At 44.2% G+C, this 23,087-nt stretch overlaps 1 protein-coding gene across 7 annotated transcripts in view; it reads left to right on the top strand.

Moving 5' to 3' along the window:
• Positions 1-23,087, top strand: part of PTPN3 (protein tyrosine phosphatase non-receptor type 3) — a 167,643-nt gene that overhangs the window by 103,903 nt on the left and 40,653 nt on the right. For all 7 annotated transcript variants that reach the window (XM_070795247.1, XM_070795249.1, XM_070795250.1 and 4 more), the window contains 7 exons: positions 4,128-4,248; positions 5,391-5,478; positions 10,636-10,724; positions 11,852-11,915; positions 13,327-13,499; positions 17,079-17,213; positions 19,567-19,743. In XM_070795247.1, the coding sequence (XP_070651348.1) occupies positions 4,128-4,248; positions 5,391-5,478; positions 10,636-10,724; positions 11,852-11,915; positions 13,327-13,499; positions 17,079-17,213; positions 19,567-19,743 (847 nt within the window). The remainder of the gene's footprint in view (positions 1-4,127; positions 4,249-5,390; positions 5,479-10,635; positions 10,725-11,851; positions 11,916-13,326; positions 13,500-17,078; positions 17,214-19,566; positions 19,744-23,087) is intronic.

Raw genomic sequence — 23,087 nt, 5'->3', positions numbered from 1 at the left:
AATTTTATTTTTAGTTTCAGTAGAGTGATGGGTGATAAGCCTGGAGCAGCACAGTAGAATAGAAATATAATGGGAACTGCACATGTAGTTTTAAGCTTTCTGGTAGCCATATTAAAGTAAAATGAAATGGATCATATTAATGTACTTAGCTCAGTAGATTCAGAATATTATTTTAATACGTATTCCATGTAAAAACAGTAAAGGTATTTTCCTTTTTTTTTTCACAGTAGGTCTTTGAAACCATTCCAGGTTTTACAGTCCCAGCACATCTCAGTTCGCACCAGCCACATGTCAAGTGCTTGCTAGCCACATGTGGTTAGTGGCTGCCATGTGGGATGGAAAGTCCAGGTGGAATTTTCCATCAAGGCCTGTTTAAGCTGAAGGAAGAATCCTCTTATTCAGTCATCTCCCCACATAGCCTGCATCTCCTTCTCCCCAGTGGGAGACATGGAAGAGGTGGCACGGGGGTGAGCCTGGGTGGATGAAAGATCCCCTCTGCCTTCAGTACCGCTGAAACAGACCTGGCCTTGTCCCGTCCATGTGGGAAATGACACCAGCCAACCTGTGTTCTTAGTGGTCACTAGACCCAGTGGGCTCCATCTCTGCCAGGCTGGTCTGCTGAGGAGAGGTTTTTTCCCATATCTCAGAGTGAATTTGGTACCCAGAGCTAGAGCTTCAGGTTTGAAGGGCAGGAGCACTAGGAAGGACTTAGTTTTTTATGCAAACTCCATTTAACCCTGGCCCTCCATCTGCTTCTAATGTAGTGTTACCTTGCTGAGTCTCTGTTTTCTCACCTGTAAGATGGAGGTGATGATGGTGATTAGGACAACTTGGAATAGGCCTATTCAGTTCATGTATCACCTGGGAAGGTGATAACTAGAAACTCTAGAGTTGGACCATCGCTGTTAACTGAGTCAGTGAAAGCACAGGCTGAAGCCACACTACCTGGGCCTCGGGTCTTCCACTTACACCTACCTGACTTTGAGCCTCTTTGGGTCTCAGCTTTATCTGTCGGATAGGGATGATAACAGTATCTAATTATAGGGTCATAGCAAAAATGAAATAGACGTAAAACTCTTAAAATAGTGCCTGGCTGATGGCAAATATTACAATGTTTAACTTGTACTATACTTTATTTTCTGCCCAGCAGAAAACTGTCTAAGGAACAGCCTATTGCGGACTTCCCTGGTAGTCCTTTGGTTAAGACTTTTGCCTTCCCATGGAGAAGTTGTGGGTTTGATCCCTGGTCGAGAAGCTAAGATCCCACATGCCCCATGGCCAAAAACCCAGAACATAACAGAAGCAGTATTGTAACAGCTTCGATAAGGACTTTAAAAAATAGCCCACATCAAAAAAAAACTTAAAAGGGAACAGCCTATGGTAAACAAACTATTTGTTGTTGTCGTTTAGTTGCTGAGTCATGTCTGACTGCGACCTCGTGGACTGCAGCAGGCCAAGCTCCTCTGCCCTTCACTGTCTCCTAGAGTTTGCTCACGCTCACGTCCATTGAATTGGTGATGCTGTCCAACCACCTCATACTCTTGTCACCCCCTTCTCTTTCTGCCTTTCATCTTTGCCAGCATCAGGGTCTTTTTCCAGTGGCCAAATTTAGAATCCCAAATAAAATTCCTAAGTTTCAGCAGTCAGGTTTTCCTCTACAAAGAACCAATAGAGTAGGGACTAAAGAAAGTTATGAGCACTTAAAAAGTCTAAACTAGCTGCAATGCAAATTTGAGCATGACTGTCATGCTAATAATATCATAAGTTGTCAGATGAGCAGTTTTAAGTAGAGGTTTCTTATTCCTCCACCCTCAAGTGTATATACCTACATACATTTTCTTACACTTCTGTGCATATATTTCTGTAAGGTTAATTCTTAGATATGAAATTGCTTGATCAAAGAGCAAGCCTAAATTTTATCTGATACACTTTGCCAGATTGTCCCAGAGAGACATCTGACATGAAGACAAGCCTACCAGTGGTCAGCGATGCCAACCAAAAGCACATGTTCTGACCAGATAAAAAGTAAAGTGATCTGTGGATAAAGAATCTGAAAGGACTTGATGGTGAAAAATTGCTGGGGGCCTGCCAAGAATCTGTGAGGGTCAGAGAACGAAGTTTTTGAAAATCACATATCTGTTCTATAATGGTCTCTGAGCCTCTGCCATGTGTGGTTCTGCACTATCCCCGAGTTGCACAGAGAGAGCATGACTGCTCTCTGCAAGGGGTCTGCAGCCGGTGGGAGACAGAGATGGAGCAGCTGATGCTGGCAGTGAGGATGCACACGGGGGAGGCGCTTGCTCTGTCCTCCTTGGCGGGGGGAATAGAAGGTACAGGGGGGCGTAGTGTGGGAAAGCTTCCTTGTGACGGCCCCTAAGAAGAGCCTCCAAGATCAAGTCGGACTATGATGAATAGCAAGTCAAGGGCTTTCCCAACAGGAAAGCTTGACACGCCATACATTTGAGTACCTGAGACACCTTCTGTCCCGCAGAATACAAAATATCAGCCAGAAGAATGCATGGGACTTAACAGACAAGGTATTTCCCACATAAGCGCTTATTTCCTTTTCTTTTTGCTCTAGTTAGCTTTCTTATGTGTTGCTTCCCCACAAATAGAAAAGTGTGTTGCTCTGGAGTTTCGGGCATGTGGTACAGTAAGTAGATAAAGAGGATGGACTGTGGTCAGCATCTAGGCTCCAAGTTACCAGCCTGGGCAGCAGTGGGCAGGTTCCTTCCTTGAGTCTCAATTCCTTTGTCTGTTTAATGGGGATAAAAGCAATGCCTGTCACTAGGTTATCAAGAGCGTCTAGTGAGGTGATGTCATTGGTCATTAAATTCAATGTGGAAACTGCCCTGTGCTTTGCAGACGGTTTCCAAAGACTGGTTTAACTTTGTTTCCCCCTAGTGGTTAGCACAGGGCATTGCAGAGTAGCCAACTAAGATTTCAAGGGTCTGTGAGGGTCAAAGAATGAAGGTGTTGAAAATACGTATTTTTATATAATGGCCTTTGACTCTCACAGAACCCCCTAGAGGGAGTTCTTTGGTTTTATATTAAGTACAGATATTTGTCAGTGACGTGACTAAAGAGAGAAACTTGCTTTGTGTTTGCAGAAAGGCACAGGGGTTAGGACTATTCGTTAACATGATGGATGACCAAGTCAAGCTCTAAGATCTTCATGAGCTGATGTAACATGCAGCATTCAATTTAATAGGACTCTGCCTTGAGTTGTTTGACCTCAGGAAAGCCATTTGCAGTGTTTGGCTTCCCTCTGGGGACATGACCACTGTCATCTGCAAATGGCCAGCAGCAGCTCATAGGCCTGGCAGGCAGGCTGGTGGAATGGTGGGAACTCTAGCTGGGTTCTGGCCTTGACTGCTGAAAAATGGCTCTGTGATGGGGGTAGGTCCTCTTTTGTCTCTGGACCTCAGATTTCTTTTCCTTCAAGACTCAGAATTCGGATGAGCTGATTCTAAGGCTTCCTCAAGCTTTCTTCATTGGGGACCCTGCCTAAGGGCATCTAAATTACTTCCTGTAAATGCACTGTCATATACTTCACCATGAAAAGACTCACCTGTAGGCCACACTTGTGCTTACATAGTACAGCCCTGACACTCCTGGCCACAGCTTAGCCACATTTAGCTGGCCTTCCTGGCCTGTGCTCCACCCATGACCAAGTCTGCCCTTTTCCTCTTGCAAAGCTGAACTTCGCAGTAGCCTCTGTGCAGGTCAGTTCCAAGCACCCAAGTACCTACTGTGTGCCATGCCTCAGTGCAAGGCTCAAGAGATGAATGTGAGCCACTCCCAGCCCTCAAGGCACAGTGAAAGGAGAACACAGATCCCTTCATCACAGCCCAGGTCTCAAAGAGCAGTCCTTCTGTGTGATGGCAGTCGAGGGTGAGCCAGACCACGTGAACGTAAAGGAAATACCCTTGCATCTGACTTTGCAAATTGGGGATGAAATTCACTTAAGCAACCACCTCGCTCATCTCCTTTCCTTCTGGGATGGGAGACATTGATATTAATAGCAGAGAGTATTTCCGATGAATTTTTTTTCTTGTGATGTTGTAGGTGCTTATAAATACAGACCACACTGAAAAGGTGCTCTTCCCCTCATTTTGTCTTGATAGCTCATTTTGGAGACTACGATTCTTCCGTTCATCTTCCGGGCTATCTCTCTGATAGTCAGTTCATACCGGATCAGAACGAGGACTTCTTAGCGAAGGTGGAGTCTCTACATGAGCAGCACAGGTGAGGAGGGGCAGGTGACCTACTTTAGGTACTCAGGTCAGTGCTGTCAGACCTCGCATACCCTTGGGTTTGATGTCGTCTTCTCTGGCTTTTGCTTGTGGATGCTCTTTCAAGAGGTGGGAGGTTTGTGAACCTTGAGCTCTTATGGTGACAGATATATTTGGCATAACTACCATTTCTATAAAGTAGGAAATCCTATGCGAATTCTGGATGACTTGCTGTGTTCTCTTTCAGGATGTCATTGAAATCTATTAATTCCTGAAGGAGATGCCCGTTGTAAATTTGGCTGCCCCACACGTTGACTCTACCAAACAAACTTTTGAATGGTTTCCTACATTTAATGAAATGGACCGTTCCCTTAAGTGGTGTTGAATAGACAGGCAGGCAGGTGGACCCATGTGCCGTAGGCTGGGTAAATCCCAGCCCTGGTTCAGTTGGTGAATCCGCCTTCCTTCCAGAGGGGAGCACCAGCCGTCTGTAGCTGCCTTGGGCCAAGCCTCCATTCCAGCAAAGTCACCCTACTCTGGCCTCCTCTTCCCTTGCCTCCTTTCTCTTCAAGCTGCAGTGGCTCCATTCAGTCCGAGTCAAATAAGGGCCGCTCTGACCCAGAAGGCCAGGTTTCAAGGGGCCTCACATTCTCAGGAAGGCCTTAAAAAACAAAGGCCTAAGCAACCAGTGTCCCTTCAAAGAGGCACTGCCAATCCTCTCCCAGAATCGCTGCCCATGCAGGAGCCAGCATCCTAAAATAGTACAGTGACGTTTGGAAGTTTGAAGCTGCTGCTAAAAGGATAGATAAAGGCCAAAAGACCTAAAGAGCATGTGCTCGTTTAGCAACTTGGAAAAAGTGGGGTGGGGATTGCAGAAGGTGACAGTCTTTGTCTCTGGATGTTGAGAACCCACTAAATGAGAGGTGTTATTTAATATAGGAACATGAGGGCTAAATGAAGTCATATTCAGTGGACAAGAAAAAAAAAACTTGGTTTAGTAGCTTTGGGGGTTTAGTTGTTTAAGATTAACAGTGTAAGGCATTTAATCACCTTATAGTAATGATACCAATTTTTTTAGATTTTTATTAGCTTTAAAATTTGGGGTTAATGTTCAGTTTGTTGGATAAACGCTGTGTATTCCCTCTGCCTCTGTAGTGGGCTAAAGCAATCGGAAGCAGAATCTTGCTTTATCAACATAGCTCGGACTCTCGACTTCTATGGAGTGGAGCTGCACAGTGGTAGGGTAGGTACCTTTGGCATGTTGTAATTCAAAACTTTTTTCAATTTTAATTTCTGAACATCTGAAAGCTGCTTTGAAACTTTTCCAGTTTCAAATTAAAAAGATCTTTTTTTTAAGGTATCTGAAAAGTTTATAAAATAATATTAAGTTTTGCTGGTTATTTATCCACTATCCACTTGTTTTTTTCATCTTTTCCTTTGTACGTGAAGACTTTTTACTCTTGGAGGGTGATGTGGGCTAGAAACAAGTAATTTTTATAAGACCATCTCATGGTTAAAGAGGTGAAAAATGTATAGATTTCCATTTTCCAAGTGGCTCTTTAATGAGCCAAGGTTTCTACTGTTTAATCTTAGTGCTGTTCAAGTTACAGCCTATTATGTACTCAAATATGATAATTTTTATTATGATGATCAGTTCAGTTCAGTCGTGTCTGACTCTTTGTGACTGCATGGAGTGCAGCACACCAGGCCTCCCTGTCCGTCACCAACTCCTGGAGTTTACTCAAACCCATGTCCATTGAGTCCGTGATGCCATCCAACCATCTCATCCTCTGTCATCCCCTTCTCCTCCTGCCCTCAATCTTTCCCAGCATCAGATCTTTTCAAATGAATCAGTTCTTTGCATCAGGTGGCGAAAGTATTGGAGTTTCAGCTTCAGCATCAGTCCTTCCAATGAATGTTTTGGACTGATCTCCTTTAGGATGGACTGGTTGGATCTCCTTGCAGTCCAAGGGACTCTCAAGAGTCTTCTCCAATACCACAGTTCAAAAGCATCAATTCTTTGGCACTTAGCTTTCTTTATAGTCCAACTCTCATACCCATACATGACCACTGAAAAAACCATAGCCTTGACTAGATGGACCTTTGCTGGCAAAGTAATGTCTCTGCTTTTTAACATGCTGTCTAGGTTGGTCATAGTTTTTCTTCCAAGGAGCAAGTGTCTTTTAATTTCTTGGCTGCAGTCACCATCTGCAGTGATTTGGGAGCCCAAGAAAATAGTCTGTCACTGTTTCCACTGTTTCCCCATCTATTTGCCATGGAGTGATGGGACCAGATGCCATGATCTTAGATTTTTGAATGTTGAATTTTAAGCCAGATTTTTCACTCTCCTCTTTCACTTTCATCAAAAGACTCTTTAATTCTTCTTCACTTTCTGCCATAAGTGTGGTGTCATCTGCATATCTGAGGTTATTGATATTTCTCGGCAGTCTTGATTCCAGTTTGTGCTTCATCCCACCTGGCATTTTGCATGATGTACTCTGCATATAATAAGTTAAATAAGCAGGGTGACAGTATACAGCCTTGACATGCTCCTTTCCCAATTTGGAGCCAGTCTGTTGTTCCATGTCCAGTTTTAACTGTTGGTTCTTGACCTGCATACAGATTTCTCAGGAGACAGGTAAGGTAGTCTGGTATTCCCATCTCTTTCAGAATTTTCCATTTGTCATGATCTACACAGTCAAAGGCTTTGGCATAATCAATAAAGCAGAAGTAGATGTTTTTCTGGAGCTCTCTTGCTTTTACTATGATCCAGCAGGTGTTGGCAATTTGATCTCTGATTCTTCTGCCTTTTCTAAACCCAGTTTGAACATCTGGAAGTTCGTGGTTCACATACTATTGAAGCCTGGCTTGGAGAATTTTGAGCATTACTTTACTAGCGTGTGAGATGAGTGCAGTCATTCAGTAGTTTGAGCATTCTTTGGGATTGGAATGAAAACTGACCTTTTCCAGTCATATGGCTACTGCTGAGTTTTCCAAATTTGCTGGCATTATTGAGTGCAGCATTTTAACAGCATCATCTTTTAGGATTTGAAATAGCTCAACTGGAATTCCATCACCTCAACTAACTTTGTTCATAGTGATGCTTCCTAAGGCCTGCTTGACTTGGCATTCCAGGATGTCTGGCTCTAGGTGAGTGATCACACCATCGTGGTTATCTGGGTCATAAAAATATTTTTTGTATTGTTCTTCTGTGTATTCGTGCCACCTCTTCTTAATATCTTCTGTTTCTGTTAGGTTCATACCATTTCTGTCCTTAATTGTACCCATCTTTGCATGAAATGTTCCCTTGGTATCTCTAATTCTCTTAAAGAGATCTCTGGTCTTTCCCATTCTATTTTTTTCTCTGTTTCTTTGCATTGATCACTGAGGAAGATTTTCTTATCTCTCCTTGCTGTTCTTTGGAACTCTGCATGCAAATGGGTATATCTTTCCTTTTCTCCTTTGCCTTTAGCTTCTCTTCTTTTCTCAGCTATTTGTAAGGCCTCCTCAGACAATGATTTTGCCTTTTTGCATTTCTTTTTTGGGGGGATGGTCTTGATCTCTGCCTCCTGTACAATGTCACAAACCTCCTCCAAAGTTCTTCAGGCATTCTGACTATCAGATCTAATCCCTTGAATCTGTTGCTCACTTCCACTGTATAGTTGTAAGGGATTTGATTTAGGTCATACCTGAATGGTCTAGTGGTTTTCTCTACTTTCTTCAATTTAAGTCTGAATTTGGCAATAAGGAGTTCATGATCTGAGCCACAGTCATCTCCTGGTCTTGTTTTTGCTAACTGTATAGAGCTTCTCCATCTTCAGCTGCAAAGAATATAATCAATCTGATTTCGATATTTACGATCCAGTGATGTCCATGTGTAGAGTCTTCTCTTGTGTTGTTGGAAGAGGGTGTTTGCTGTGACCAGTGCGTTCTCTTAGCAGAACTCTATTAGCCTTTGCCCTGCTTCATTCTGTACTCCAAGGCCAAATTTGCCTGTTACTCCAGGTATCTCTTGACTTCCTACTTTTGCATTCCAGTCCCCTGTAATGAATGGAAAGGACATATTTTTTGGGTGTTAGTTCTAAAAGGTCTTGTAGGTCTTCATAGAACCATTCAACTTCAGCTTGTTCAGCATTACTGGTTGGGGCATAGACTTGGATTACTGTGATAATGAATGGTTTGCCTTGGAAACAAACAGATATCATTCTGTCATTTTTGAGATTGCCCAAAAGTACTGCATTTTGACTCTTTTGATGACTATGAGGGCTACTCCATTTCTTTGAAGGGATTCCTGCCCGCAGTAGTAGATATAATGGTCATCTGAGTTCAATTCACCCATTCCAGTCCATCTTAGTTCGCCGATTCCTAGAATGTTGACGTTCACTCTTGTCATCTCCTGTTTGACCACTTCCCATTTGCCTTGATTCATGGACCTGATATGGCAGATTCCTTTGCAATATTGCTCTTTACTGCATTGAACTTTATTTGCATCACCAGTCACATCCACAACTGGACGTTATTTTTGCTTTGGCTCCACCTCTTCATTCTTTCTGGAGTTATTTCTCCTCTCTTTTCCAGTAGCTTATTGGGCATCTACTGACCTGGGGAGTTCGTCTTTCAGTCTAATTGGCAACTTTACATTTTCTACCTGTAATTGGACTACATCATATCCAAAGAAAACAAATAGTAACTGAATACCTAGTCCATAGTAGCCATTGTTCCAGATGCATCACTTCTGATCATAGCTCATTAGCCAGGACTAGTCACACAGTCCTGCTCCACGAGCTGGGAGGTGGAGATGGGCCTGAATTTAGACAACAGTACCTGCCCTCTCTGCTGTGGGTGTGGTGCAGATGGGAGCACCATCCAACCAGGAGATTTGAGACCCATGTCACTGGCGCATCCAAAGCATTCATTTATTGCTTTATTCTGCACTCGATTTTTATTTTGTTTGCTAATTTCCTCTCCCACCTGCCTCATATTTCCATGTATTCCGATTCCAAGTATCATGTTTCGATGCCACCGTGGTTTTCAGCTTGCAGTTTGGTGTTGCTTTCTGCGTGTGATTTCAGCTGGGGGCCCAGTCGTAGTTACTCTCTGGATGCCCCATGTGTCAGCAGCATTTGCTTTGAGCAGTTTCTCCAGCTCCCCACATGCATGTCACCGTTCATAAGCGGTTCATCCTACTGTCCCTTGAGAGGCTAAGGAGATGAATGTTTATTATACCTAGCGCATGCCAGGCCCTGTTCTACGTTCTTACATTCTCTAAGTTCAACCCGATAAAACTCTTAGAGGTGGATTCGATAATCTTTATTGCACAAAAGGAAAAATTGAGGCTCAGTAGCCCAAACCAACATAGCTAGTAAGTGACAGACCTAAGGTTCACACTCACTGGTAACTCTGCTCCTTCTTAAAAATGAAGAGGGACTTCCCTGGTGGTCCAGTGGCCCAGTTATTCACCTTCCAGTGTAGGGAATACAGGCTCAATCCCTGGTCAGGAAGCTAAGATCTCACACTCCTTGGGGCCAAAGAACCAAACCTTAAAAACAGAAGCAATATTTTAGCACATTCAATAAAGACTTTTAAAAAAATGGTCCACATCAAAAATAAAATTATGAGTATCCGAGTGGGTAAAGAGAATATTGATGATTTAGGGGGAGGAACTGTTTTCCTTTGGTTCGTTTTGTTCCTTGGCTATGCTGCACAGCATGCACGATCTCAGTTCCCCAACCAGGGATCAGACCCAGGTTCCCAGCAGTGGAAGCTGAGTCTTAACCACTGGACTGCCAGGGAATTCCCCGTGCTGGAACTGTTTTATTTTAAAATTTTCATTACTTGTTTTTTAACAGATTTAAAACAGCTTTTGTCACTGTATCTTTGTCATCTTAATTGTCTACAACAATGCCTAGCACATAGGCTCTTAAAAATGTTGAATGTATTGGATCTAAAAGCCATATTTTATTTCTTCATTGGGTTTAGAATCAGCAGTGCTTCACTTCAGCTAAAGCCTTTGCAGTGATGGGAGTTGAGATTTGTTTAAAGCAGTGTGGGGGACGAGGCTTTTCTGTTTTTAATACGGTGTCTGATACTAATTATTGAAAGTATAAAGGCAGATGTTCATTTCTCTGATTCTGTGGAATGAGTAAGCTTGCCTAATAACTTTGTAAACTGGCAGGACCCAGGTATTGCTGTCAGGCAATATATTTTCACTTTAGGAGAATTTGGTGCTAAGTACTTAGATCTTAAGTTTATCTGTTAAGAGGAGATTTTTGCCTGTTTTCTGTAATTTTCCTTTTGGAGCTTATACTTAGTGCTATTTATAAAAGCGTGGGTGCTTGAGTTACCAGAGGCCATAAGCATGACAGTAACACTGTGAATCTGAGGTCTTCCTATTTTACAGGATCTGCACAATTTAGATCTAATGATTGGAATTGCTTCTGCGGGCATTGCTGTGTACCGAAAATATATTTGCACAAGTTTCTATCCTTGGTAAGTGCAAACCAGTTCTAATTATTCTCTGAATCATGCTTTAAAAATATGCTGAACAAAAGTAATGGTACCTCTAATTTTAAACTTTTACTTCTAAAGAAGGGACAGAGACTTTCTCCCAAGTTTTTACCTCTTACCTCTACAATTCATCCAGATTCTGTACTTGGGAAAATTCTTCTGGTTATTACTGGAGATCCCCTTCCCCCTTGGTCACCCTATGGTTTGGTATACCCTGTGAAACATGGATAAAAACAGCACAAGGCAGGTTTTGGTGTTAAGGAATCCTTCCTGGGCGGCACATGAGCCAGAATCCAGAGAACTTCCTCTGAGCAGGAGTTGTATTCTCTGTGCAGTTCCTGAGTTATTAATTGAAGCTTTGTGCCCAATTCTGGTCTAAAACCTGAGGAGACACAAAAGACTCGAATCATCACAAATCTGAGAAAGATCGTGCTGTCCCCATTGTTCCAGAGGCTCTCTGCTGGAGGAATTAAGAGTACATGCTCCCATCCTGGCTTCAAGCATCTCTGGATGAATGATCTTGAGCGCTTACGGGATATCTCCCAGCCTTATTTTCCTCATCTGAAATTGGTTATAACGATTTGGACTGTTGCAAGGCTTAGTAGAGGGGCTGCCATAAAGCTTGAAGTAGAGGACGTGGTGCATAAAAAAGGCTCAGTTCGTGGTGGCTCTAATTGTGTTACTCTGCAGACAAGAGGCTAGTCGACCCATGGCTGTTAAGTGGCTTTTAAGTTGCAAAGCAGCTGGGCCGTGGGTCTAGGTCCGTCTGTGCTCCTCCCACTGCTCCACACTGCCCTCAGCTGTCTTGCCCAGGTACACACCAGCTCCCGTAAAGCTGCAGCGTCATAGAACAGCTGACAGCAAAGGGAGCGCCTTGCCCACGGTCCTTGTTATTTCAGAGCTACATCATAATCCAGTGGCCGCGATGTGACGCTCAGCTTCGGTCAGCTACTTGGTGTTTGGCCGGGGCCGTGGGGCCGCCATCCTTTCTACGCTGGAGCGAAGTCTAGGAAGCCGAGAGCCCCTGGCCATCACCATGAGGCGTCAGCTGCAACCCGGCTGCTCCCTGATGTGCTTTTTTTGTGTCATGTTTTATTTTTTTTTGGCAGGGTGAACATTCTAAAAATTTCTTTCAAAAGGAAAAAATTCTTTATACATCAGCGACAAAAACAGGTGAGTTAAACCTCTGCTTGCTTTGGTTCTTTTGCTGTCAGCCACTTCAGCTCTTAGCCCTTCGGTAGGTGAAGGCGTTTGTCGTACATGTAACAGGGGAGAGAGAGCTCAGCAAGCAGTGGAAAGAAAGTAGGCATTGGGATCCAGAGGGCCCCGTGGTTCTCTGTGTAATTCACTCTGCTTATCTGGCTGGGGAAGTCGCTTGCTTTGGAGCCAGAGATGTGGGGTTCAGGCCCTAGCTCTTCCACTTGCCCAGCTGAGCGGGTTACTTAACCTCCCCTAGTCGGAGTTATGTTGTTTGCTGGAACACAGCAATGCCCACTTCTCAGGGAATCATCTGATTTAGGTAGAGGTGCCATTGGTCAAAGCCCCTGGCCAAGCCCACCACAGAGATAGCAGTGAAAGTCAGCAAGGTCAGTTTCTGCCCTTGATGTGTTTAAAATGCATGGTGGCCTTGGGTGTATGTCTCATAGGAGGAATCCACAGCCCTCCACATAATTCAGCTTGCTTTTCCACTTGGAGAAGAGTGACTTAGAGGTGAGGGAATCCATAACTAGCAAGGTGGAAGAGCTGGAATTTTAGCCAGTCTTTATGAATCTGAGCTGCCAGCTCTTACCATGACGCCACCCTCTGTCTTGTTTGTTAGGCTGCATATTTCTCACTTACCGTCACTACACCACTTCCCAATTTTCCAAAGACAGTGTGTGCTTAAAATGGCTCCACACCACAGTGAACTCTTAGGAATGAGAACACTAAAGCTCAGAGCAAATAAGGACTAGAATCTGAGTCTACTAAGGACTAGAATCTGTGCAGTCCTGAGCTGCATATGCAAGATGCAGGGTACCAGAAAAATGCTCACGATGGTAATTTAACATGAGAACAGAAAGCCTGAATTCAAGTAGGAGGGAAATTGAGCAAATGACCAAAATGATGATTTTGAGTGAGCACTAGATTTAACTCGCTTTGTGGAAAGCGAATAGAGAGATCCAAAGCGTTATGAGTCCTGTCATTTGACAGGTGAAAGATTATTTCTTCAGGGGAGAGATTTTTTTCCCAGAGCTAAATTTTAAAAAGGATTGTATCAGGCAGCCTTTATTCGATTATTCCAAATATATCCAACCTAGAAAGGTAGACAGATGTGAAACGAAAGCATTCATAAAAGACCACAGAGTGTGATAGAGAGTTTGACGCTGGTCATCTTTTTTTTTTTTTTACCACATTCATAAAGATGGTTAACAACTCCTGCTGTTGAATATTCTTAGAACCCTGTTTTGTGGCCTAAGGAATTTTGAAGCCAGTTTTCCACTGTCTGTTGTTTCTTCCCGGATTACCACACATGTGGGCATAAAGTGTTCGAGACCCTACTTCTCCAGCTATGCAGTTGAAATCTCTACTGTGCTTTTTCTCCCAGACGGAATCCAGGGAGCATATAGTGGCCTTCAACATGTTAAATTACCGATCTTGCAAAAACTTGTGGAAGTCCTGTGTCGAGCACCATACATTCTTCCAGGCAAAGAAGCTGCTACCTCAGGAAAAGAATGTTCTGTCTCAATACTGGTCTCTGGGCTCCAGGAACCCCAAAAAGTGAGTATTCTCTGGAGGCAGTCTCCACACTAGCCTGAAATGTAAACCTGACCTAGTAACCCCTGGGGAGCAGATATCCTCCGGGAAAGAGATCTTTCCCGGGAGGCCCCCACGTCCTGGGGCCAGAGCTGCTGGTGGATATTAGAACCTCAGATGAAAGTCTCTGCAGGGACAAGCAGCGATGTCTCCTTCCACACACACTCAGGTACTTCTATTCCTGTTGCTTGCTTCTGCCTCCTCAACTCTGTATTACTCAGAGCTCCCAAACACCCACATTTGCAACGACTCCCCAATGAAAGCACACGGCAGTGACTCATGGTCATCTTGGTGGCATTAAGAGAGCCTCTCCCACTGAACGTTAACTCCATAAGATGCTCTGTGATAATGAATGAGTGAATGAGCACACGGAGAAGGCAACGGCACCCCACTCCAGTACTCTTGCCTGGAAAATCCCATGGACGGAGGAGCCTGGAAGGCTGCAGTCCATGAGGTCGCAAAGAGTCGGACACAACTGAGCGGCTTCACTTTCACTTTTCACTTTCATGCATTGGAGAAGGAAATGGCAACCCACTCCAGTGTTCTTGCCTGGAGAATCCCAGGGATGGGGGAGCCTGGTGGGCTGCCGTCTATGGGGTCGCACAGAGTTGGACACGACTGAAGCGACTTAGCAGCAGCAGCAGCAGCAGCAGAATAAGCACAAGTAAAGATTTCCAGAGTCAGCTGACTGACATACACAACAAACAACAGTCACATGGTAGTAACAACAGTAATTGCAGTTGACGATTACTGAGCGCTTACTTTGCTCCTCACACATATGTTGTTTAACTCTTTTTTAAATATGGCAGTTCCATGTATGCTGTTAGTCATAGGAATGATATTCAAAATACCTAATGATTAATACAGTAAAATAAATCTATAAATTGAAATTTTTTAGTTTATAGTATATTGTCTAAACTAACCATGCAGTGTATATTTTTGTATATGTTTTTATCCTGCCTTCTAAATAAAAGATGTAGCAAAAATTGCCTGTCAAATTATTTAAAGTGTTTGGTTGGAAAATTTATTTTTGTGATTTTTTTTTTCTTTGATGCTGCTGCCACTAATGCTAAGTCGCTTCAGTCGTGTCCGACTCTCTGCGACCCCAGAGACGGCAGCCCACCAGGCTCCCCCGTCCCTGGGATTCTCCAGGCAAGAACACTGGAGTGGGTTGCCATTTCCTTCTCCAGTGCATGAAAGTGAAAAGTGAAAGTGAAGCCGCTCAGGTGTCTACTTGAAAGTTACAGAGTCGTGTCCGACTCCTAGCGACCCCGTGGACTACAGTCTACCCGGCTCCTCCATCCATGGGATTTTGATGTGGCTGTTACTAAAAATGGTGCCCCTATCTGAGCCATTATCAGATACATGGGACTGTATCAGACCATTTGACCATTTCAGTGACTTTCCTACTATATTGGCAATCAGTAGCATTCTAGATTGAATAAGTGGTAAATGTCTGTTGATATCATTGATAGTATTTATGGTGCTAAATGCTCTCTCTCTGTTTCTGATGAACCAAGAACAAATATATTTTTCAAGGTTTTGGCTTATAAAACCATTCAGTATTTTTATACCTGCAGAAACTATTTCTATGAGTATAATTTGCTGGAGTGTAGCATTTACTTTGGTTGGACTTAATCCTCTCGGCGAGCTGAGAAGTGGCATTGAGAGCAACTGAAAGCTTGGACTCTGTTACTAAGAAACCTGGCTTCAAATCTGATCTATATCAGTTTTAATTTAATTTGCTTCTTCAATTTCTTCTTCTATAAAGTGTGGCCAACACGGAGGATGGTTTTTTTTTTTTTTTTGGTTATCCATTGTGACAGATAAAACCACTCCTATTTTGGTGGCTTAGAGCAGTCATCATCCTGTTATATCTCAAGACCTTGTGGGTCATGTTTTCAGGAAGGGTGTGCGTGACTGGATGGTTCTTCTACTGCATGCAGTGTGTGGATTGGGGTTTCTTGGTGAGATGAGGCTGGTGGCTGGGCTGGGCTAGGCTGAGGGTCCAGGACCACCTCTCCACACCTGGTGCCTTGACAGAACTATCAAAAGGCTATACTCATCCGGACCCCCATCCTCTCTGTGTGTTCTCAGGGCCTCTCCCGGGATAGTTGGCCTTCTTACGCGGAGGCTCAGGACTGCAAGAGTCTAAGGCAGAAGCAGCTGGTCATCTTAAAGGCTAGGCCTAGATCTGGCACAGTTAATCTTGGTCAAAGCAGTCACAGGCCATTCTGGGTGGAAGAGTCAGAGAACTTGTCCCCCGCACCCCCCTTTAATCTGCAGCTGTGGGTCACTTGGGATATGGAGGGTGACTTGGTGGCCATAGGTCAGCAGTTCTTGACCACCAATCCCAGCTTCAGCATACTGGCAAATCTCATCCCTTATTATCTCTGTTTCACAGATGGAGAAACTGAGGCTTAAGTTACATGATTTGCCCAACCACTAGAGATACAATTACACATGCGCATGTTGGGCCTCTGAAAGCTTCTACATGAAAGAAACTTGTTTGGTATTTTCCAGGCTTATAGGACAATGGAACACTTCTTTTTCCAAAGAGTACCTATTAATAACCTGTGACGCATACTTTGGGGAACTGCTGCATTCAACCTTTGACTCATCGGGCTTGCTCCCACTATTGTGATGCTGTGCTCTCAATCAACGATAACTGGGTTTCTGGTGTAGATTCTCCTGGTGATGCTGCTGTGAGATTTTGATCAGGGTGACAGCCATATTTCTCACTGAAAATCAGGACATTGATATTCCAGAGGGTGTGCTTCACGTCACCTATGTTCTTTTGAGGTTTTTTGTCATAATTTTTGTTGGCTTGCTGGCTTTAGGCTGCAAGGAAATGTGTCAAATGTTTTAAGGTATTAAAATATCATTTAAAATTTAGAAGCTCCAGACTGAGTCTTCCGGAAACTAGTTTCCAACTCCATCCTCTCAAATAATTCATACTCTGAGGGGTCTAGAGAGCTGAGATTTAAATTACGCAGGTATAAATGAAATCCAAAAGTAACCTTTAGGGTGGCACATTCAAAGAACACAGCCCAAAACTGTGCTGTCTAAGCATATTTTCTCAGGTCTGCTCTTAAAGAGTTCTGAGTGACTTACGGTGACAGCTGCTGCCAGCTCGAATGACAGAGAACCCCGGGAAGGATGGTGAATGTTTGTATTCATGCCAGTGTGAGTAAAAGTGAGAATTCCTTCAAGTTCCTTGAACGGTGTTCCAACATTAATCCTGAAATTCCTCCTCATCTGGTAAGGTGTGGTTATGTTCTGAAAGCAGTTTTGTTGCTTGCAGTAGTAAGGACAAGAAAATATTTTTTCACCCAAAGAAATAACGTCAGGGAAAGCCGGCCCAGAAAGGAATCTCTGGCCCAGGTGCCTCCACTCCCGGGAACCTTGGCCGGGGTCACCAAAGCGTTAACTGGCCCTGCGTCAGGCAGGGAGCGTGTGCAGACTGTTCGTTTCGTTTAGGCTATCACTTCCATCTCGTTGAACATGTCAGTGTAAAAAGTGAACCTGCGTCTGGTTTTTCAGGTCTGTAAATAACCAGTATTGCAAAAAGGTGATTGGAGGGATGGTGTGGAACCCAGCCATGCAGAGATCTTTATCGGTGGAACATTTAGAAACCAAGAGTCTACCGTCCCGGTCTCCACCTATTACTCCCAACTGGTATGTCTTTCTGTTTTTGGTGCTGTCCACCAGTAAACACTTTATTTCTCTTAAAAACTAAGTAAAAATAAAAACCTAACTATAGATGGTCTATGATGAGAGTTTATATTTGCATATTTGACTATTGCAGAAGTAACTATTTTTATGAGATGCACAAGTATAGCTAGACATTTTTTTTAGTGTATGATGTTTGGATGTTATTTTTTTATATATATATATATATATATATATATATATACTTTTTTAAGTCTTTCAAACTTGTTACAACGTTGCTACTGTTTTATGTTTTGGGTTTTTTTGGCCGTAAGGCATGTGGGATCTTAGTTCCCCAGCCAGGAATCAAACCTGCACCCCACCACCAGACCACTCGGCAAGTCCCTGGGATGTTCTTTTTTAAAAAGTTATTTGGTCTAAATAAATTGGAGCACTGCAGCCTACTGAAGTGCTCCTCTTGAAATTGTAGTATGCATTAGTATATTCAGGTTTTGAGAAGTTCTGTGATAAAGAAGCATGTTTAACTTTTATTTAATCTCATGTTTCCCATTAATAGCAAACAAAATAAACTTTGAGAAAACATGGTAAAGGTATGTAATACAACTGACAGAGGATGTGTGACTCTCAGCAACAGTAGCAAATGCTCATTGGAAAGTAGCCTGCCAACTTCTAAGTTGATGGACTTGGCTTAAAAGGAGGGAATTGGCAGTTTGGTGAAGTGGGTAAGGGCACTGGGCTTGCAGCTGGAAGCCTGGACTCAGATTTTGGCTCTTCTGTTCATTAACAAATTTGTTTATCTCTTTGGTCTCAATCTTTCCATCTGTAAAGGGGTTGAATGAACTAACAATGTACAAGTGCTTTGTAAGCTATACAGAAAGGATCAGGTAGAATTGTTGTTATTGTTAGTTATTTTTATTATTTTATTATTATTGTTGTTATTGTTAGTATAATGTTCCTTAGAGACATCAGGCCATTTTTTAAATGCCTCCAAAACAGCCAGATCTTATGGGGGGAGGGGGGAACCAAGCTGGAAACCTTGGCTCAACTCTGCCCTAAAATAGGATTATGGCTTTCTGTTCATTTCCTGATAGGGTGCACCTATAAATTCTTAAGGAGTGATCTACCAAGACTAAGAAACATTCTACCAGGCAGGCAGAAAGGGAGTGGCTGTGCAGGACTGCTGGGAAAGGAGACTCCGCTGGGGCCAGATCCTCTGGGCAGGAATGGTGATGGTGTTTAGTGGTGGAAAGTTATAACATGACCGAGTAGATGGATTCTTGGTTCCTGAAATGTAGCACTCATCCTATAGTGGTCCATGTGTTCCATAAAGTAGCAGCTTAATTTGTCTGCAAGTCTCTTAGCAGCAGAGGCCAGGACAACAGTCAGGAAAACAGCGGGCTTTGGCTCTCACTGCTATTTATAGGTCCTCTCCAGAGGAGTCATGAGCCTTTCTGCTCAGCTTTGGGCACCGTGTATTGATCCTCCAGGCCCAAAGGGATTGCAAAAGTGGAGGCCCTGACAGCCCCAAGGAGAAGTGGTCAAAAAGGAGGGGCAAGATGAAAAAGCAAGGACAATGAAATTTAAGAAAGTTCAGCCGCCTAGAGCTGCCGATCACAGGAGCCGCTAGTGCCTCGGTGCTGCCCCAGGTGTCACCCCAGGCATCCTGAGAACATTGCCTCATTTGCTTCATTGTCAGGAGCCAGATGGGTACAGCTGAGGCTCAGAGAGGTAGAGTGACTTGCCTCACTGCTACTGCTGCTATTGGAAGGACAGAGCGGCGCTAATACAGTCCATGCGGTTGCAAGGAGGTGGACACGACTGAACTAGCACTTTCACTTTCAATGCCACGTAGATCTATTTTGAAAAGCAAACATTTTATCTTGGATCAAGTGAAATTGACATTAGGGGATATAGTTGGAAGAAGGTTCAAATTTTGCCCCCAAAAAACACCTTACTTTAGCTTCTGAACCTTCTATTTATACTGTACAAATGAATCAGAAAAATTGTCTGATGAGCAGCCAATTTGGCCTCCTTATGCATTGAGACCTACCTTAAGTGCTCTTGGAAGAATAACTCCCTCTAAACCAACACTCAACAGCTTCCCAAAGGGCACAAACCAGTCTCATCTGCCGGTTTATAAAGTTGAGGGGCCGTACCACTGGGCTCAGAGTCTCTGGGACCACGAAGCCCCTGGTTGGATTCTGGTATAGTAAGGCGATTAACCAGCTCTTAAATTCCAGCAGCATCAGCAAAGCCACCCTTGGGACGGTCAGGGCACAGAGGTTAGATCACTGATGTCTGATAGAACCCTGAAGTAGAATCTGCTTTCAGCGCTTCGCTCTGCACCTTTCCCCACCAGGCGAAGTCCTCGGCTCCGGCACGAGATCCGAAAGCCACGGCACTCTTCTGCAGACAACCTTGCCAACGAGATGACATACATCACTGAGACCGAAGATGTGTTCTACACCTACAAGGGCTCCCTGTCCCCTAAAGACAGTGATTCCGAGGTCTCTCAGAACCGAAGCCCGCACCGAGAGTAAGAAACTTGTGCTCCTATCTTTCCTGTGTCCCTTGGTTGGGGCTGTTGAGGAATTTGCACAGGTCCCATGGCCATTTAAGAGGAGGCAGAGGCTAGAGCCAGCAGCCAGCTCCCTGGGTGCTCTCTGCCAGGCTGAGAACATCAGTCCACTCCCTTCCCCCAAGAGCTGTGTGCCTGGGGTCATTAGCTCGCCCTGCTTTTTTGTCAGTGACAGCAACCTACCGTCCACACACCCGTTAGCTCTCCTGAATGGTGTTTTCTCCAGTTGATGAGCAAAACTCAGTTTAAACCATTCCATACACCAGAGGTTGAGGGCATGTTGACTAGAGCAGTATGTCTCTAGATTGTCAGCCTTCGTCCGCTGCAAGATTCCCCACCCTTGAAAGTGTGCTCATTTCTCTCTGCCCACAGAAAACCTTCTCAGATCCACAGTCTGTCCTCAGGGCATTTGTTCGCTTTGGTTTTTAATGAATATTTAGAATAAAGGAAAAAAAAAACACGCGCAGAGAACATCTCAGCATCTCGGATTTTCTTTGTTAAATTTTTGTCAAGGACAGTTTGCATCAAATTCTTTTATGTCCCCATAGTCCTTTTTTTTTCTTTTGTGACAAACTCCCTTCACATTTCAAGATCAGGAAAAAATATGTCTCTCCTAAAATACTGCCTTGAGTCCTTTTATTATTCAGTAAGATAATATCTGATTTACTTGTTCCCTGTTCGCTTGACTAGCAAGGAGCTCAGAGCTGCATGTCAGACTCTGTTGCATTAGCTTTGCAGAGCCCAGATTTCTGACATAGTCCTTAAGCTTTCTTCTCTGTCTTATTAATGAGTCTTATTTTTTCTCTGGTCTTAATGAATTCACTGTTCTACCATGTCTGCACATTTTAGAGTAAGCTCTCTCAAATCATTTTTTGAAGGGAACAAGACACAGATCATAAATGACAAAGTGTGATGGGCATGGATCATTTTTTTTTTTTTAGGAAGTCAACCATGGTCACTGGGTATCCATTCTGTTTAGCCCCATGCTGTGCCCAAAATGTAGAAACATACGATGCCTCCCCTGACAGCAGAGGATTAAAAGAACGCACTTCGGTTAATCTGTAAATTTTTACCACTCTAACTCCTAGGATTAAAGCCTTAACTGCATCCTGACCATTCTCTCGGCATCACAGGTGAATCACGGATCTCACTTCACACTTAAGTGTGAGATTGCTCTCTCTCTCTTGTCGCTGACCGCAGCAAACATGGTTTCCAGCTTATCTGTGTTCTTAACACCTCTGGCTGAATAATCCTCTGGTCATTATTTCCTTGTGACCTGAGCTTGGATGATGCTTCTGTTGAAATGATCGCTATCTCTTGCTCCAATTTACAGCGCCGTTGAGGCTACAGTGGAAGGGTGTGAGTTCCTCTGTGGGGCACAGTGGTTGTGCATGTCCCACAAGGCAGGAGCCCAAGCGAGCATGACTTGAGCCAGTATGAGCCTGTCAGGGGCTATGTCGCTTTGGTGAAGGGAGGAAGAGGTTTAGGAGCTGACTGAGGGCTCTGAGATGCCCAGTCACACCTTCCTCCGTGTCAGACCCCCCTGTTGTGGTTTGCAGTCCCATCATGGAATTGCACTGTCCAGTACAGTAGCCTCTAGTCACGTGTGGTTATTCAGATTGAAATTATTGAATGTAAAATAAAATGTAAGTTCAGTTCCTCAGTCACACAAACATCATCTCGAGTGCTCTGGACCACATGTAGATCAGATCAGATCAGATCAGTCGCTCAGTCGTGTCCGACTCCCTGCGACCCCATGAATCACAGCATGCCAGGCCTCCCTGTCCATCACCAACTCCCGGAGTTCACTCAGACTCACGTCCATCGAGTCAGTGATGCCATCCAGCCATCTCATCCTCTGTTGTCCCCTTCTCCTCCTGCCCCCAATCCCTCCCAGCATCAGAGTCTTTTCCAATGAGTCAACTCTTCGCATGAGGTGGCCAAAGTACTGGAGTTTCAGCTTTAGCATCATTCCTTCCAAAGAAATCCCAGGGCTGATCTCCTTCAGAATGGACTGGTTGGATCTCCAACATGTAGATAGAGGCTACCAAATGGGACGACACAGATATAGCACACTTCCAGGGTGGCAGGTGGACAAGAGATGGATTCTGTCCACGAGTACATGGATGTCCTCTGCTCATTGTGGGTACGTGGACGTCTTAAAGGGCTCTACTCGTTGCTGAGTCCTGAGTGCACTTTCTATACCCTTGGCTGCTCCTTGAGGGAACGTGAAGGTGAAGTAGACAAGTCTTTGCTTTCAGGGACCTCAGGCCACCTGAGCAAATAGCACATTATCAACCTTCATCAGCACACTGTGGGGCTCAGTCCGTTTGATGAAAGGAGAAGAGAGTTTAGGAAAACAGCGGTTTCTGAGAAGCCTGATTACAGGTCCTACCTCAGATCTTCCTAAGTGCGGTCTGTGACCCCACCATGGAATTACAGAGCATCCAGACCTTCACAGGCCAGGACAGCCACACACACGTGGCTGTTTGAATTTAAGTTTATTAAAACTCCATTGAAAATTGACTTCCTCAAGCCCTGTTTGGTTTAAGTAATTCCTGGCCCTGCTCACCCATCAATTCTTCCTGAAACTCCTTTGTGAGACCTAGGAAGGTGTATCATCCTGGGACACTATTTTGCAGTGAACCATTAAAAGTAGCAAATAATGGTGATTCAGAGGCAGCCTACCTCGCCATGGCTTTGCCAGGTGAGCCACAGTAGACAGCTCACCGAGTCCAGTTAGCAGCTATACTTTGCAAGTGGGATGAACAGTTGAAACAAGTTCAGCCCCTAGCACGTCACATAGGTAGGGGATCCCGTCCCACTGGCAGGAAGCCACCTTCTGCTGAGCTTTCAGAGGCAGCAGGCCTCCATTGGTCCTCCATTGCCCAAAGCAGGAAGGGAAGGCTGGTCTGTACTTGGTGAAAAAACTGTGGTGGTCTTTTCAGTGAGTACAGTCATCCCAAAGTACCTCAGGGGGATTGATTCTAGGACCCTCAAAGGTACAATATCCATGGACACCCAAATCTCTCGTAAAATGGTGAAGTATGGTTGGTCCTTCATGTGTGTTAGTGTTAGTCGCTCAGTCATGTTCTACGCTTTGTGACCCCGTGGACTGTAGCCTGCCAGGCTCCTCTGTCCATGGAATTCTCCAGGCAAGAATACTGGAGTCAGTAGCCATTCCCCCTTCCAGGGGATCTTCCCAGCCTAGGGATAGAATCCAGGTTTCCTGCATTGCAAGCAAATTCTCTCAGGATTCCCTGAGCCACCAGGGAAGCCCTGATCCTTCATAACTCTGGATT

The sequence above is a fragment of the Bos indicus genome, chromosome 8 (genome assembly GCF_029378745.1).
Source record: "Bos indicus isolate NIAB-ARS_2022 breed Sahiwal x Tharparkar chromosome 8, NIAB-ARS_B.indTharparkar_mat_pri_1.0, whole genome shotgun sequence".
NCBI lineage: Eukaryota > Metazoa > Chordata > Mammalia > Artiodactyla > Bovidae > Bos > Bos indicus.
Note: the sequence above shows the minus strand (reverse complement) of the source record. Positions and strands in the feature narration are given on the sequence as shown.